The sequence below is a fragment of the Volvox carteri genome, assembly GCF_000143455.1.
Source record: "Volvox carteri f. nagariensis unplaced genomic scaffold VOLCAscaffold_1, whole genome shotgun sequence".
Taxonomy (NCBI): Eukaryota; Viridiplantae; Chlorophyta; class Chlorophyceae; order Chlamydomonadales; family Volvocaceae; genus Volvox; species Volvox carteri.
Window position 1 is genome coordinate 2,185,683 of NW_003307545.1, and position 14,210 is coordinate 2,199,892.

General features: G+C 56.3%; 3 protein-coding genes and 1 pseudogene across 4 annotated transcripts; 2 read left to right on the forward strand and 2 right to left on the reverse strand.

Annotated features, from left to right (window-relative positions):
- Nucleotides 1-966: 966 nt before the first annotated feature.
- Nucleotides 967-4,565, reverse strand: VOLCADRAFT_127349 (uncharacterized protein; the record flags this gene model as incomplete). The annotated part of the gene is made up of 7 exons (XM_002946060.1): nt 4,232-4,565; nt 3,298-3,380; nt 2,926-3,013; nt 2,312-2,436; nt 1,871-1,936; nt 1,359-1,477; nt 967-1,042 (listed from the first exon to the last, which is right to left on the reverse strand). Exons 1-7 carry the CDS (start codon nt 4,515-4,517, stop codon nt 967-969), a joined length of 843 nt encoding a protein of 280 aa, XP_002946106.1. The 5' UTR covers nt 4,518-4,565.
- Nucleotides 4,566-5,422: 857 nt separating this feature from the next.
- Nucleotides 5,423-9,721, forward strand: VOLCADRAFT_86037 (uncharacterized protein; the record flags this gene model as incomplete). The annotated part of the gene is made up of 6 exons (XM_002945707.1): nt 5,423-5,674; nt 5,772-5,880; nt 6,155-6,270; nt 6,337-7,758; nt 7,894-8,805; nt 9,152-9,721. The coding sequence occupies 6 exons, from the start codon at nt 5,423-5,425 to the stop codon at nt 9,719-9,721; spliced, it is 3,381 nt and encodes a 1,126-aa protein (XP_002945753.1).
- Nucleotides 9,722-11,557: 1,836 nt separating this feature from the next.
- Nucleotides 11,558-11,947, reverse strand: hstH2A-6 (histone H2A; the record flags this gene model as incomplete). The annotated part of the gene is made up of 1 exon (XM_002946061.1): nt 11,558-11,947. One exon carries the CDS (start codon nt 11,945-11,947, stop codon nt 11,558-11,560), a length of 390 nt encoding a protein of 129 aa, XP_002946107.1.
- Nucleotides 11,948-12,208: 261 nt separating this feature from the next.
- Nucleotides 12,209-12,619, forward strand: hstH2B-6 (annotated as a pseudogene; the record flags this gene model as incomplete). Its single annotated transcript has 1 exon — nt 12,209-12,619. A coding segment is annotated over one exon (411 nt), but the record flags the coding sequence as incomplete, so codon positions are not given.
- Between the last annotated feature and the right edge of the window lie 1,591 nt (nt 12,620-14,210).

Sequence of the window (14,210 nt, forward strand, 5' to 3'; positions counted from 1 at the left end):
TTCCTCCCCTACAACAAGGGGCCCCCACTTTGAAACGCCCCGAGGCGACCAGTTAAGAGGACAACAATCGCGGTATGGACCTATTGCTGCAGCCTGAAAAAAAGAGAAAATCTGACACGTAGCGTCATTGAAGGGAAAAACAGCACCCTACGCACTGCCGTGCAAACTCTATCTGGTCCGGCCGTGTCCGCGCCATTGTGAAGGGGTTGCTTTTCCAAGTTCCCGCTCCCATAAGCCCCCTTAACTAACCAAACTACCGCACAACCGCCGCCCTGGGAGCCCAACTTGGTGTCCTGGGTGCGCCCTTGCTTAGCTCTTTCCTCCTGTCGATAAACTAAATCCGGTCGCCAACGCGCACAAGCAAACAAAGGGAATCCAAGCAGCACTAGTGAATTGAAGAAAGCACAAAAGTTTCTTCTCGTGGGAGAGCCACATCACACAGTGTACGGCAGGTAACGCGGCCGGCCATACCCGAACCCCAGAGGCTGACGCAGCACCCACCCAACCACCGGGAGGGGGGAAACGTCTTCAAGTCCGTCCAAACTCCAGGACTGCACGCCTTATTCCATATACACGCACACACATGCATGCATACGCACTTGCATGCACACATGCGCCCGCACGTTAGGCCATGTTCGCTGCTACAGGTCAGGTATGATGCCACACACAACACATACACACAGCACAGGAGCACGCACATCCCTGACAATCCTTAGCCCCCTAGCAAGCGAGCAGAAAAAAGGACAGACCTCCATCACCCCCCTACTTCGGGGCGGGTGGGTCCTGTGCCGGGCATCTCCTCCGCCCCTTTCCCCCCATCCCCCACTGCTGTAGGGGTTTACTAAGAATAAAGGAACCGCCTCTTGCTCCGTACTGGTGACGGTGCCGTACTACTGCTGCCATACCGGCGAATGTACCGGCTGATTTAGACGTATCCGGCGGTGTGTGTAATGCTCCGTACTGTGTTTATCTCACTCTGAAAGACTCCACCACATGCCGCAGAAGGGCCTCCTTCTCCTTGTTGAACTGGTCGGAGCGGGCGCTGGAGGGGGTGGGTGGGGCGGGGGTTGCCGGGGGGGGGGAGAAAAGGGTGAAAGCAGGGATAAGGGCGTGGGGGGTTTTGGGGGCCGCGGGAAAGTAGTAGAGAAGTTATTTGCAGATGCCAGACCATGAACTGACCAGTGAGCGCTGGCCGGGAGGAGATGTAAGGGGAGACGCGGGTTAAACAAAACTGCAGCAGCGGGTGGACTAATCCACTGAAGACGGCGTGTGTCTGTCTGTTTGTCGATCTGTCTGTCGATCTGTCTGTCTGGAGAGGAATGAGAATGCGTGAGCGGTGTGTGTGCGGTCGCACTTACCTAGCGTTAAGCGTGTAGAGCCTCCCCCCCTTTACCACCGCCGCGGCGAAGTTCCTCCTCCGGACCTGGTAGCCACTGCGGGTGACCGTCTCCGAGGGGAACTCCAAGTACGTGTACTCCTAAGGGTGGAGGGGGAGGGGGAAAGGGGGTGAAGACGAGCCACGAGCGAGTGAAGGTGATGGGGAAGGGGGGATGGAGAGGGGCATTAACCGCGGCAGCAGTAGTAGTAGCAGCAGTAGTAGCAGCAGCAGCAGTAGTAGCACAAGCAGCAGCAGTAGCAGCAGCAGTCGCAGCAGCAGTAGCAGCAGTAGTAATAGTAGCAGCAGCAGTAGTAGCACAAGCAGCAGCAGCAGTAGCAGCAGCAGGAGGGAAATAAGGAGGAGCATAAGGGGAAGAAAGCAGCTACACGACGGAAGGGATGTGCGATCAGGGCTGCATATCCAAGTATGAGCAGGGACTGACCTCCTCCCTCCCTCCTCCCCCTCCCAAACCCCACTTTCCTTATCCCGCACCTTTCCATCCACCAGCTCTGTACGGCTCTTGACTCGACTGGCCGGCGGAAGCAGCAGCTTGTCATCCTGATGCATGTGGGGTGTGCGTGTGGGTATGTATGTATGTGGTTGTCTGTGTACGTTCGTATGTGGATGGGGGGGCCAAAACCTGAACCGGCAATCGAACGAAAACGAGTCTCAAGACTGCCGGATCCGGATCCAGATCTGGCTCAATCCTGACTTGTGCCAGCTCAATTCAGACGCACTAGACCCAGCACATACCCGTCTGCACCGCTCTCTCTCCCTCCTTCTCTATTTCTCTTTCTCTCCCTGCTAGCTAGGAACATTAACCACCCTTGCCCAGTCTGTCCGTCCGTCCGCCTGTTCGTCTGTCTGACACACTTCCCTTGTTTAGGCCCCACCCTGCCCCCGATGCCGCAGTCGCAGTGGCTGTGGCCCCACCTGCTGACCCAACCCGGCTCCGGGCACCACCGCCGCGGCCACTGCCGCCGCGACCAGGTCACCGCTGCTGCCGGTGGCAGCCAGCGGCAGCACCTCCACAGTCAGCTTGTCAGCGGTGTTGAAGTCTTTGGCGGGGATGAGCAAATCAGAGAGCAGGGAGGGAAAGGGGAAAAAGGTTTAGACAGCAACATCAGCCGTAGCTGCAACAACAGCGGAGGTACACGTAAACATCGGTCAGTAGCAGGGAACCCAGAAGCAGTAGCAGTGGCAGTAGCAATAGCAATAGCAGAAGAAGTGCGTGACAATATCAGAGGGGGATAGGACCCCGGGCGATTGGCTATTACAGGGGGGAGCTCCTGACAAGGCGCTAATTCAAAAAGCGAGGAGCCCTGTTCCGCCAAAACCTCCTCACGAGATTTTTTACTTCCGGAACTATGATTCGATGGCTTTATCGCTTAGGACGCTGATAGTTTTCGAATTCGGACGATTGAGACCAGTGTAAAGGTGTGCAAAATCCCCTCTTCCCGCTCTACATTCCAGCTCCAGCAGTTGGCGGTCTGGATGTCGCCTGGTGCATGACCAAACACGATTTTCCCGCATTTCCGTACACTGACCTGATATGTACACCCCCTGCCTCAGGGTATTGGGTCGTACCACCCAAGACCGCGGGTACTCCAGCGTGAAGTCCAACTCGAAGTCATCCTTCCCAGGAGGACAAAATGGGAACAAAGATTTGGGATAATTGTCAACGTTCAGAGCAGCATGTCTGTCTGTCTGTCCATCTACTTGTCTGTCTGTGTGTCTGTGTGTCTGTGTGTGTGTGTTTTTGGGGACCAATCCTTAAAAGATGGAGATGTGTTCAATGTGGTTGAGGAGGGTAAACGAGGTGAAAGTCGGAAGATTGTTTTCGTTATTATTTATTATCTAGATTTCTTTTCTCCTGGACTGTTTAAACGCCCGCGAGGCACTGACGCACGGCAGCTCACCAATACTTTGAATCCAGTAGATCCAGGCAGCTTGGGCAGTCCGTAGCCCGCTAGAACGCTGTTAAGAAGCGTTGTGGGGTCATCTGCGAGGTATCGAACGAATATTGTAGGGAAAAGGATGCGGCGGGGGAAGGGGGAAAGAAGGGGTCAATGGGGAGAACAGCAGGGATTGAGAGCAGTCCCGGGATCGAGACCTGTCCCGGGATCGAGAGCAGTCCCGGGATCGAGACCTGTCCCGGGATCGAGAGCAGTCCCGGGATCGAGACCTATCAAGGTCGATAATCCTTCCGATGTTGGAAGGTAAAATGCCCCTAGTTGTTGGACGGTGGTGACCTGGGATAAAGTTGACTTGCGAGCCGACCAGGAATGGAGTTGGGCCGCCGTCGATCCGGCAGATTCCGTTGGAGGCCGGTGGTGGGTGCCAAACGTGAGCGATCCACTGAGAAGGGTGACTAGATGAGGGTGCCCCGAAATACCGGGGATGGCAGGGTTTCGCCAGGTAGCGGCCACGGGTGAAGATACGGCCCCCCTGTCCCACACACATCAGCAGGGCAGGGCCTAAGGAAGGCGAGGGGTAAGGGCGGGCTTGGGGACGATGATGACGGGGGCAGAACGCAGCGCTTTCGGCTATACCATGCGCATGCACGTATGTATGTGTGCATGTATGTATGTGCGTATGTATGGACAGCTGGGTAAATTTCAGTTGCCTACCCGAACCCTTCAGTATCAAGGGCGCCCTTGAGCACCCGGAGGGAAGCGGCTTTCATCACAAAAACTACTGCTTTTGTATGCATGTTGCGTCTCCCGGCATGACACAGCGACCTCACATAAAAAATCCGCAAGTACAGTGCGACTTTGCGGATGGGATTCGCGGCCTAGGGTGCAGTGCCGGATTGATGTGGCGAAATGAACGACGTGCAATGCGAACCCCCACCTGACCCAATTGTCAGGCTCAGAAGGAACGCGGGTAGAGCAGAAGAGTGCAGGAGGATTGTCCTCCGTGTCAGCTGCTCGCGGCTGCCGGTGTTGCCTTGACCACCCTGCAAGGCCTGTAGTCGCGGATGTCCGCGGTGCCAGAGGAGGTCAGCCCCAGAGGCCCGAACCATTTCCGTAGGTGCCAAATGTGAGCGCGGTATACCAATGATGCTTGAGCTGGGAGTTGTGCGCCCTTTGGTCATTTCCGCATAGTGGCGAACCTGTCGCGAGCCCAGCTGCCTCATTATCTAGATAATTGTTATGATGAAGCTAATATTATACGGGCAGTTGTGTGTACAGGCAGTTGTCTTTGCCTGATCAACGGGGTTCCTATATTCTCAGTCGTCGCGTACGGTGCGATCCTCTTTGTCCTCGCTCCTCGGTATCACGTCTGACATTTATTATACGTACTCAAGTCATAGTAATACGCATCACACGTGTATATCGCAAACGGAACGACTTGGCCAACTACGTGAACAAGGGCTAGGACCTGAAATCCGTACTTAGCCTGGCTCAGCTGCGGTACACAAAACATGTGCTTAATCAACAGTGACCCACAGCTGACTGCCAGCCTCACTGGATTGGCTACGTACAGTCCATGAGGATCACATACTGGAGTGGCCTGAAAGGAACGTCCGGCATCCTTTTTCCACGACCGCAATCCAAATCTGCGTTTACCCCTTCAAATCTTGTGACCGATTCTTAAGATAGAAGGCGAGGCTGCGTCGGTTGCTCAACACCGCAGCGGGAGAAACTGGTTGCAGAACGTGCTCAACACCTAAGATAATGCAGCAAAACAAGGATAGCCGTATCGCGGCAGCCGGCGCACGACGTCAACCTAATTACAATTTTTTAACAGTTGCAGATTGCGGTCAACGCAGCGATGACTTATCGGTGGCTCATCAGAACAGGAGTTACGCTTGCCTCATCGAATGGCGCCGTAGTACAGTATAATTTTATGGGTTTGTGCCGGTTATCACGTTGCCAAGGAACATGGCTGACTCGTCGAGTACGGCTCGCGGCAGCTCGGCCATCTGCGCGCCGTTTCCGTATCGCACGATTTGCCCATTGATTTGAGGCGCCTGCGTCTCCATAAAACAGTATAGTTCTTACAAGATAGGTAGGATATTCCTTACTAGAAGACATTGCAATGTCACGAACAACTTGGAGGGATAAGCTTCTCTTTTGCTTTTCCTCTGCACCGCCGCCTGTCAAGTGCAGAGCAAAGGCTGCTGCGCAACGCACAAAGGAAAAGATACATGGAATTCCTACCAACGAAATTGTTGAAGGTCAAGTTGGACTTCTTGACCTTGTCCCGATTTTATGGTCGTATCTCGCCGGACCAGAACGCCTTGCTCTCAGGGCATGCTGTCGAAAAAGCCAGAGCGTTCATGATATGCTGGTGACGCAATTGTGCATCTGTGACGACTCCACCGTCTTTTGGGGTGTTCCGAGAGGCAGATTGCCGCGCTATCCACTGCCGCTATGCCGCGCGACAGTCCACGAAGTCGCAAAAGCTCTCAAAGGTTTCACAGAGCGCGGATGTCAACCGCATCTACTTCTTTTATCCCTTACGCAAGGGCATGAACGGCGACGGCACGAGGAAGGGTGCGTGAGCGTACCTTCGTACCTGACGGCCTAGTATGCGTGCAGGCGCGCGCGCGAAGGAACATATTTTTCTAAAGCGGTACTGTATGATAAGACCTGTATTATACCACAATAGATATATTGTATGGATTGACTTACGTTATGCGGGCGCTGCTGCCGGCAGCAGCGCTGCATCCTAACCTGACCTTTGTTATCGCGTGTGTCATCCCAAGCCCGAGCAACCCTCTGGCATTGTGCGCTCGCTCCTCCCCTTACACGTCTCCGCTTTCTGCAGCTGCTGAGTACTCGTTCGCTTGCGCGGCAATCCCTATGCGGCACCGGGACCTGCCAAAAAGCACACCACGTTGTCGCCCTTGGCAGCAGCCGCAGCGTGTGTCCTGTGCCGGGCTCGTAGACCTATTTTCAGCTGATGCGCTGTTAAAGCAAACCTGAGAGCCCCGGGCACCTGTCGCACAGCATTCGTGGGGACAGCACAAAGCCTCGACAACAAACTCCTTTTTCATTCGTTACCCTGCGGGACCCGCCATCGACGTTACCCACAGGCTCGCGGTTGTCCAGGCCATAGCGGACGCAGACGCATCTAAGGAGCTGGCAGTGGTGCATCTATGCGGAGTCCCCCTGACGTCTCAGATGTCCCGAGCGCTGCAAATGCTCCTAGCAGTAGCGCCTGCGGACGCACCGCCGCAACCACTGCCTCAACCGCCACCCATCAAGGCGCCGTCAGTGCCTCTGCTAGCAGCCACCTCCTATGCGTCCTCCGCCGGTGGCGGCGGCGGTGGCATCGCCGCTACATCTGCCCCGCTGCCCATTAGCAGCACGCCCACGCCGCGAACGCTTACGACCGTTACACCGCCGCCACCGGCGCTGCCGCTGCGGCTCAACCTGTACGGGTACGATTTAACACGGCAGCCCGCGGCGGTCGCCCTGGAGATGCTGGTTGCTACGGCTGCGCCTCGGCTGATGCGCCTGGAGCTGTGGGGCTGCGTCGGCTGGCCCAAGCGGATGTCCACGCTGTTTCACACATGCAGCCACCTCAGTCACCTCACCGTGTCGCTTCACCAGCTGCTGCCCTCGAGTGCTGGGCCCCATTCCCACGCTGGTGCCGGCTCTTGCAACGCCGTAGTGGCGACGGGCGCTGTTGCCTCCGTCTCACCCCTCGCCGCCGCCGTGACGGCCGCCGGCATCGTCAAATCGATTGGCGGCCTGCACCACCTGCATTCTTTGGAGCTCCGTGGCTGCACATTCAACATGTGTCGCCGTACAAGTCACGACATTGGCGGCCGTGGTGGCGTCAGCCGGCCCATGTCCGGCGCATCGTCCAAGGCCGCGGCGGAGCGTGCAGCCGTCGTCGCGGCGGCGCCATCTGTACAGCAGCTCGCGACAGCGCTTTATAATCTGACCGGCCTTAAGCGCCTGGCCATTAGCGGACTTCAATCCGCGACGCCGCTGCTGACGGTAATCGCCGCCATGCGCGGCCTGCGCCGGCTGGAGCTGCCGGACGCCGCTGCCCCAGCGGTGGCGGACCTTGCAGCGATCACGCGTGCTGTACCTCAGCTCATGGACTTGACCCTTGGGTCGGTCGGGTCGGCCTCGGCGATCGACGGCGCCAGTGCCGGCATTCCCGCCGGCGCCGCCTCAGCAGGACCGGAAGTGCTGCCGTTGCCACCGGCACTGACTGCGCTTCGGATTGTGCGTAGCCGGCCGACGCTGCGCATGATGCGATCGATACAGCGAACAGTGGAGTCGCGGGCCGCTGCCGCTGCTGCTGCGTCGGCCGCGGCGGCAGGTGGTAGCGGTGGGGCCGGCGGTACCAGGATGGCGGTGGTAGTGCCTGGGATTGAGATCGACATGCTTGACGTGGAATTTGACGCTCTTCAGGTCTGTTGGGTTCGTTGGGAACCAAGTAACTAACCAACCGTCCTTGATCCCACCAGCAAATGCCCGTTCCGACCTTTCCCTCTCTCTCTCTCTCTTCCCCCCACTAAATGCCACGCCACGTCACCCACTGCGTAGGGCTTTAGCCGCGGCTCTGACGGCATTATGCGATCCACTATGCTGCCGGCATCGGCAGAGGCGCTGGCGGAGGCCATCCGGCTCCTGGCGCCGCCCTGGCCACTGTCCGCACTGTCGACAGTGTATGGAGGTGCTGGTGCTGCTCCTTCAAGCTATGGACATAGCCTTGGTGGCTTCGTTGGCGGTGGAGCTGACGCCGCGCCACCGCCGCCTGTCTGTGGCATGGCAGTTCCTTCCTGCGGCACTCGAGGAAGCGTTACATCGTGCAACGGTGGTGGTACGAGCAGTGTTGCATCGTCAACCTGGGCCTCCGGCAGCGTCCCTTTTTCCGCCGCCGCCGCTGCCACTCCTGCCCTGTTGTCCTCGACCTCCTTCCGCGGCGGCGTCAGCAGCGGCTTTGCGTCTTCCTTCGCCACGAGCGCGCTTTCCACTTCAACTCGCCTCCGTGGCACCGGCGTCGGCGTCGGCGCCAAAGGGTTCGCCGGATCCAGCGGCGGCGGTGGTGGCGGCTTCTGCGTCGGGGGAAAGCGGGATGTCGGCTTGGACATTGACGCGGAACCAGCTTTTGGCCACGCGGTCACACGCGAGCTCACCATTCACAATGCACAGGGCAGCTTGTGCCCACCTACTACCCTGGGGGAGAAGACCCCGCAGCAGCTGCTTGCGCCAGCGGGGGCCCTGGAGGCGCTGCGGGAGGCAGCGGCAGGGCCGGCAGTGACGGCGGCAGGGCCAGCGGCGGAGGGCGGCAATGTGGAGGGTCATCCCCCGTCATGGCCGTTGCGGGCGCCCTTGGTGGGCCATGCGGTCTGGATTTCGGAAATGCGGCCGCTAGGACTTGTGTCCCTTGAGCTGTACGGCATTGGCATGCGAGCGGGTGACGTGGAGGCCGTTTCGGAGCTGTCTACGTTGCAGGTACGGCGCACTGCGTGCCGTATGCGTTTATACTACCTGGATGGGGTTGCGGTGGGTTACCAAGTGGCCTTGCGGGGGCTTAGGGTTCGGCCCTAGAGAAACCTCTTCTTCGAAAACCTCGCCGTGGTGGCCCCTGTCATAATCTCGAGCACATGCACGCCTTAGAAAACAAGAATGCAACGCAGTATCCATGGCCATTAACTTTATAATCATATTATGATTATGTGGTTCATCTGTTCTCTTCGCTGCCCCCACCCCACCCCACTCTCGTGGTTCGTCTTTCCCCCCCTCGCACACACACTTTTCTCGTCTACTCGGGAACCCTCATCTCCGGACTCCTCCTCAGCGTCTCACGCTGGCCTCTGGGGAGTTAGAAGTGGACGCACTGCCGTACCTCGCAAACTTGCCCGAGCTCGAGTACCTGGAGCTGTCGCGCTGCACGCCCTGCCGCGTTCGCCGCGGCGGCACTGCCGGCGTCCACCCCAGCACCAGCATAGGCTTCGCGCGCGGAAGCGTCGGCGTCGCGCGGGTCAGCTGCGCCAGCAGCTACGATGGCGACGGCGAGGGGCGTCCCAGCGGCAAGCGCGCGCTGCTGCAGCTTTGCATGACAGCGCCGCGATTGCGCCGGATGCTTATCGTGCGTTGCATGGGCATGGTGTCGCAAGTGGAGAGCACAGAGGGACCGCTGGGGGCGGAGTGGGTACGGCAGCGACTGCTGGCGGCGGGTCCTCGCGTCGCAGAGGGCGGCAAGGCACCGGTGCCGGCACCGATGGAGAAGGAACGGGCTTTGAACACCCGATCATTTCTGGGCCGCCGTTCGTGTGCGTCGACGGCGTCATCGGCGGCGGCGGCGGCTGGGTCTGCGCAACGGGGTGCGGAGGTGGAGCTGGGCTGGCCGGAGATTGTTTGGCATTAAGATGAAGATGCCTCTATACGGTGGAGGGTGGCGGCCTCATGAGTGTGTGTGAGAGAGAGTGGTGTGTAAAGGGGGGGGGGAAAGAGGCGAGGGCGCTGGGGAGGTATCCATTACCTCGAGGAGAGGTCACTGTGAGTGGGATGGGTGGCAGCTGGCAGGGGCCGGGGCCCAGGTTCACATCAGCAGCAGTGGCAACCATCCGCGCTCGTTGGGGTCTCGTCGCTGTATCCTGCGCGGGATGATGTATGGATGGAAGAGGGAAGAAGCAGTTGGTTGGTTCGGAGTGGGCAATTGTTTATTCATTGTCGCATTGTAGCTTTTAATGGATTATCGTTTTTTGGTTAATAGATTGGTTGTTGGTTAGTGAGCGACGGTTTTAACTGCTTTGTGTGTGCATAGTTGCTGAACAGTGAGTCAAGTTACTGAGGTTTCCTTTGAGCGGGTGCCTCCGAAGGAAAAAGCATTATAGCACGTTTATAGCTTTACATTGAACATGACACGTTTATAGCTTTGACGACTGCACTATGAAAGCTAGAAAAGTATAAATGGCCTCATGTTGGCAGTGAGCGCGGTCTCATTTTTCTTTGTGCAGAATAATCGGCGGGAAGACATCGGCATCATGCATCTTTTGCGATTTGCTTGTTTCCTTATGTGGCCGTAGCACGAGTACGGTTGTTGCATGTGCCTTTCTTTGCTGTTGATGTACGACCTGCCGTTGCAGCTCTCTCTGGCGTCATTCTGTCAAGGTCACATGGCTCGACGGTTGTTGAAGTGCCCTGCTGATAGTAGCAGCAGTATTAATAGCACTACTAGTAGTTGTCTTTGACATTCCCTCTCCTATGCGCGTGTATTTGTTTATTAATAGTGTGCTGGACAAGCAGGGGAAGATGGAATAATTGAAGGAATTAAGGGGTCCAAGGGGACTCCCTGTCGGCAGCTAATCAGCGATGTTACGATGGTTCGGGTGTCCCGTGCCATTAACCTTGCTGGATGCTTGCGCGAGCCCGTCCAGGAACCATTATCTGTACTAACGGACATCCCCCACGATAGCCAAGCGGAATTCTTGGCGCCTTGTTGATTGCTTTCATCGCCTTTGGATAGTTCGCGGTAGGTGCGCTCGCTTCATGTCGCGCGGCTGGGTGAGTGTACTTGATGCTGTGGCATGGATGAAGGCGTTGCGAAGCGCAGCTGGGGAAGAGGTAGTAACCATTTGCTGCACACGATATTGAAGTATTCGAACAGTCCTGTCCATGTCAGCTGAAGCGAGCTCAACGTCAATAGCCATACCTGATACGGCATGTGCTAGGGTCCCTGTTGTCATGGTATGGCTTGGGGTTAGCGTAATGCATTAGGACTGATGGGATGATCTTTCTATATGTTCTTCCTAAACTCAATTTGGGATGCGCGGGGCAGCGCTGGGTTTTGTATGTCGTTTTTCGCAACTGGGTGTCCAAACCGAGTAATGCTTGTAAGGACAGGCCGCTGGGGTGGACAAGAGCACTGTCTGTGCATCATTGAAGACCATGGACTCGGATGATGCCACGGATGAAGAGTTTTTTGGGCGAGGACTGGGCTAAAAGAAGTTATTAGTTACTCTGTACTCCATGATGCATCTGTCGTGGTAATAATGCGGGATGTTGTACGACTGCATTATTGAGTTGTGGCGGCGCGGTATTGATCTCATACTCCAATAAATCTCCGAATCAATTGTAATTTGCTTCACTACACGGTAGCCAGGATGTATTGAATAGGTGGTGTTGAAAAACACCGGGTGTTGAATTGCATTGATCAGAGCTGGGCACGTGCCCCGTTCTATGTCGACGTCGCCTTTGCTGCTTAGGCCGCCTCCTCGCCCTTGCCGCCCTTGGACTTCTTGGGTAGCAGCACAGCGTGAATGTTGGGCAGCACACCGCCAGAAGCGATGGTCACGTCGCCCAGCAGCTTGCCCAGTTCCTCGTCGTTGCGGATGGCCAGCTGGATGTGACGCGGGACGATGCGGTTCTTTTTGTTGTCGCGAGCCGCGTTGCCAGCCAGTTCCAGCACCTCTGCAGTCAGGTACTCCAGCACCGCGGCCAGGTAGACAGGCGCACCAGCGCCGATGCGCTCAGCATACTTGCCCTTCTTTAGGTAGCGAGCAATACGGCCAACGGGAAACTGCAGGCCAGCCTTGGCGCTGCGGCTCACAGCCTTCTTGCCAGCGGTCTTGCCCTTACCACGGCCTGCCATGTTCTGTAAGCGTGCAATGTCTTGAAAGGAGATGTCAGGAGAAGCTGTATATCTCTTGATATTGTAGAGGGTTTCGGCTTTTTATGTCGACCAGGCGACCGTTGTAGTTACTGCAACGACCACCAGAACAGTTGGCCGAGCAAGTTGGGATCACCGGGGCAACGACCTTCCTTTGATCCACTACAATAAACCGCTTGGCGAGGAGAATTACATAATGTAACTCAATAATACCATCTAACCTATTATCACATTAAATAAAGGGCCCCAAAAAACGTGAAGGAGGAAAAGCCCGAGAAGGTAGAGGGCACTGAGTCCGAAGCGGAGGCTAAGCCCAAGGCTGATAAGGCCCCAAAGAAGAAGGAAAAGAAGGCACCGGCGAAGAAGGCGGCCAAGGAGCTTTCTGTGCTGGCGAGGACGGAAAGGCTAAGAAAGATGAAAAGAAGGCCAATGTGGCCAAGAGCGAGGCTTACAAGCTGTACAGCTACAAGGTGTTGAAGCAGGTGCATCCCAACACTGGCTCCAAGGCCATGTCCATCTTGAACACCTTCATAAGCGATCTTTTCGAGAAGGTCGCAACCGAAGCTCAGCCGTTACAACAAGAAGCCGACCGTGACCTCCCGCGAAATCCAGATGGCAGTGCGCCTTGTGCTGCCTGGCGACCTGGCCAGGCACCAAAGCTGTCACCAAGTTCACGTCCGCTTAAAGGGATCTTTCATGATGTGAACCCGGTGTCATTAATCCTGATGCTTCATATTCCCCTTACATGGCGCTACGTTTCAAGGTCACGTCCCGTCTGTATATGCCGTATGATAAGCGTAATGCGACTCAAAATGCAGCGGATTGGACATGAAGTTAAAGCAAACAATAGCGGGCAAAATCCTCTTAAGACTTTGTGCTTAATTTGGTGGTGTTAAAGAACACCGGTTTGGGGGAACGGGAAAGAATAGGTCCGCGCGTGAACTTTAAGCCCGCTCGCCACGAATGCGGCGCGCCAGCTGGATGTCCTTGGGCATGAATGGTGCTCATAGGCGATCTGGCAGCCCTTGAGCCCTCGGCTTGTATTGGGCGGTTTGCAGGTACGGTGCGGTTGACCATGTAACACACACACACACATATCAGGGGTATTCTGTCATTTCCGTCGCTTGGAGCAGGGAGCTCCTGCGGTAGTAACAGCATCTCCCGTTACGGCAGCGCTGGCGAAGGAGGTGCAGCAGGGCCAATCACATCGCAGGGCCCGGGCCAGGGGTGGGGACAGAGGCAGGAGCGGCGGCCCCAGCGGCAGGTTCAGACCGCAGCTTCGTGCTTGGAGAACATATAGTTATCTGGTATGGGCTTTCCACGCTTCGAACATATGAAGGACGCTATGAAGTGGGAACCTGAACGCCTGGCAAGGATGCTGGAACGTATATGGTCTCACCGCAACTCTATCGTTCCCTTTGGTCGTTAGTGTACTTCATCACTTGTCTCGTTGGAAGTGCGAGGTAGGATGGTGCTTATAGGCGATTTGGCAGCCCTTGAGCCCTCGGCTCGTACTAGGGTGGTTTGCAGGTACGGGGAACGCACCCACGACCATGTAACAACAACAACAAAATATAGTTATGCTGCAGCTGCCCACGCCGTCGCTGACTGCGACACGGCGGCACTGCTGGTTCGACAGCCGCAATGTCGCTGTCGCGGCGGAATCGTAGCTACATCAGCTGGCCGGGTCCTCACGAATCCCCAAAGCAAGGCTTCACAGGCTCTGTCGTGAAGTGCCAAGATGGAAGTCTGCACGAACATATTCTGCACGTGCGAGCTTGATGATGAGTTCTTTGACTGTACCATCTGTGTCCTCCACTACCTCCCGATACTTGATTACGTGAAGTGATACAGCAAAGGAAAGTGTGAAACGTGGCGATACGAAATCTTGGCATTCATTAGACACTTTACACAAGTACGCGTGCGTGCAACATAATGGCACCCCGATCCATAACGCCATGCACGCTATGTAAATCCATATCCAATAATTTCTACCTGCAAAAATATTTAGGGGTTCCTTCAGGCGGGCTTGTCCTACCTATCGCGTACGCTTGGCCGCCAACGAAAGCAACTTTAATGAAGTTTTGCAACCCGGATATGACATTTTGTGTGTCCCTTACGCCGAGTACTATGCAAGTCCGCTGTAATGTTTTAAAGTTCGGACTTCCACACTACGGACTTAGTGTACGGGTAGGCCTTACGGTTCTCCGCCAAGAGTGCCCCAAACTCCAATTTGTTTGATGAA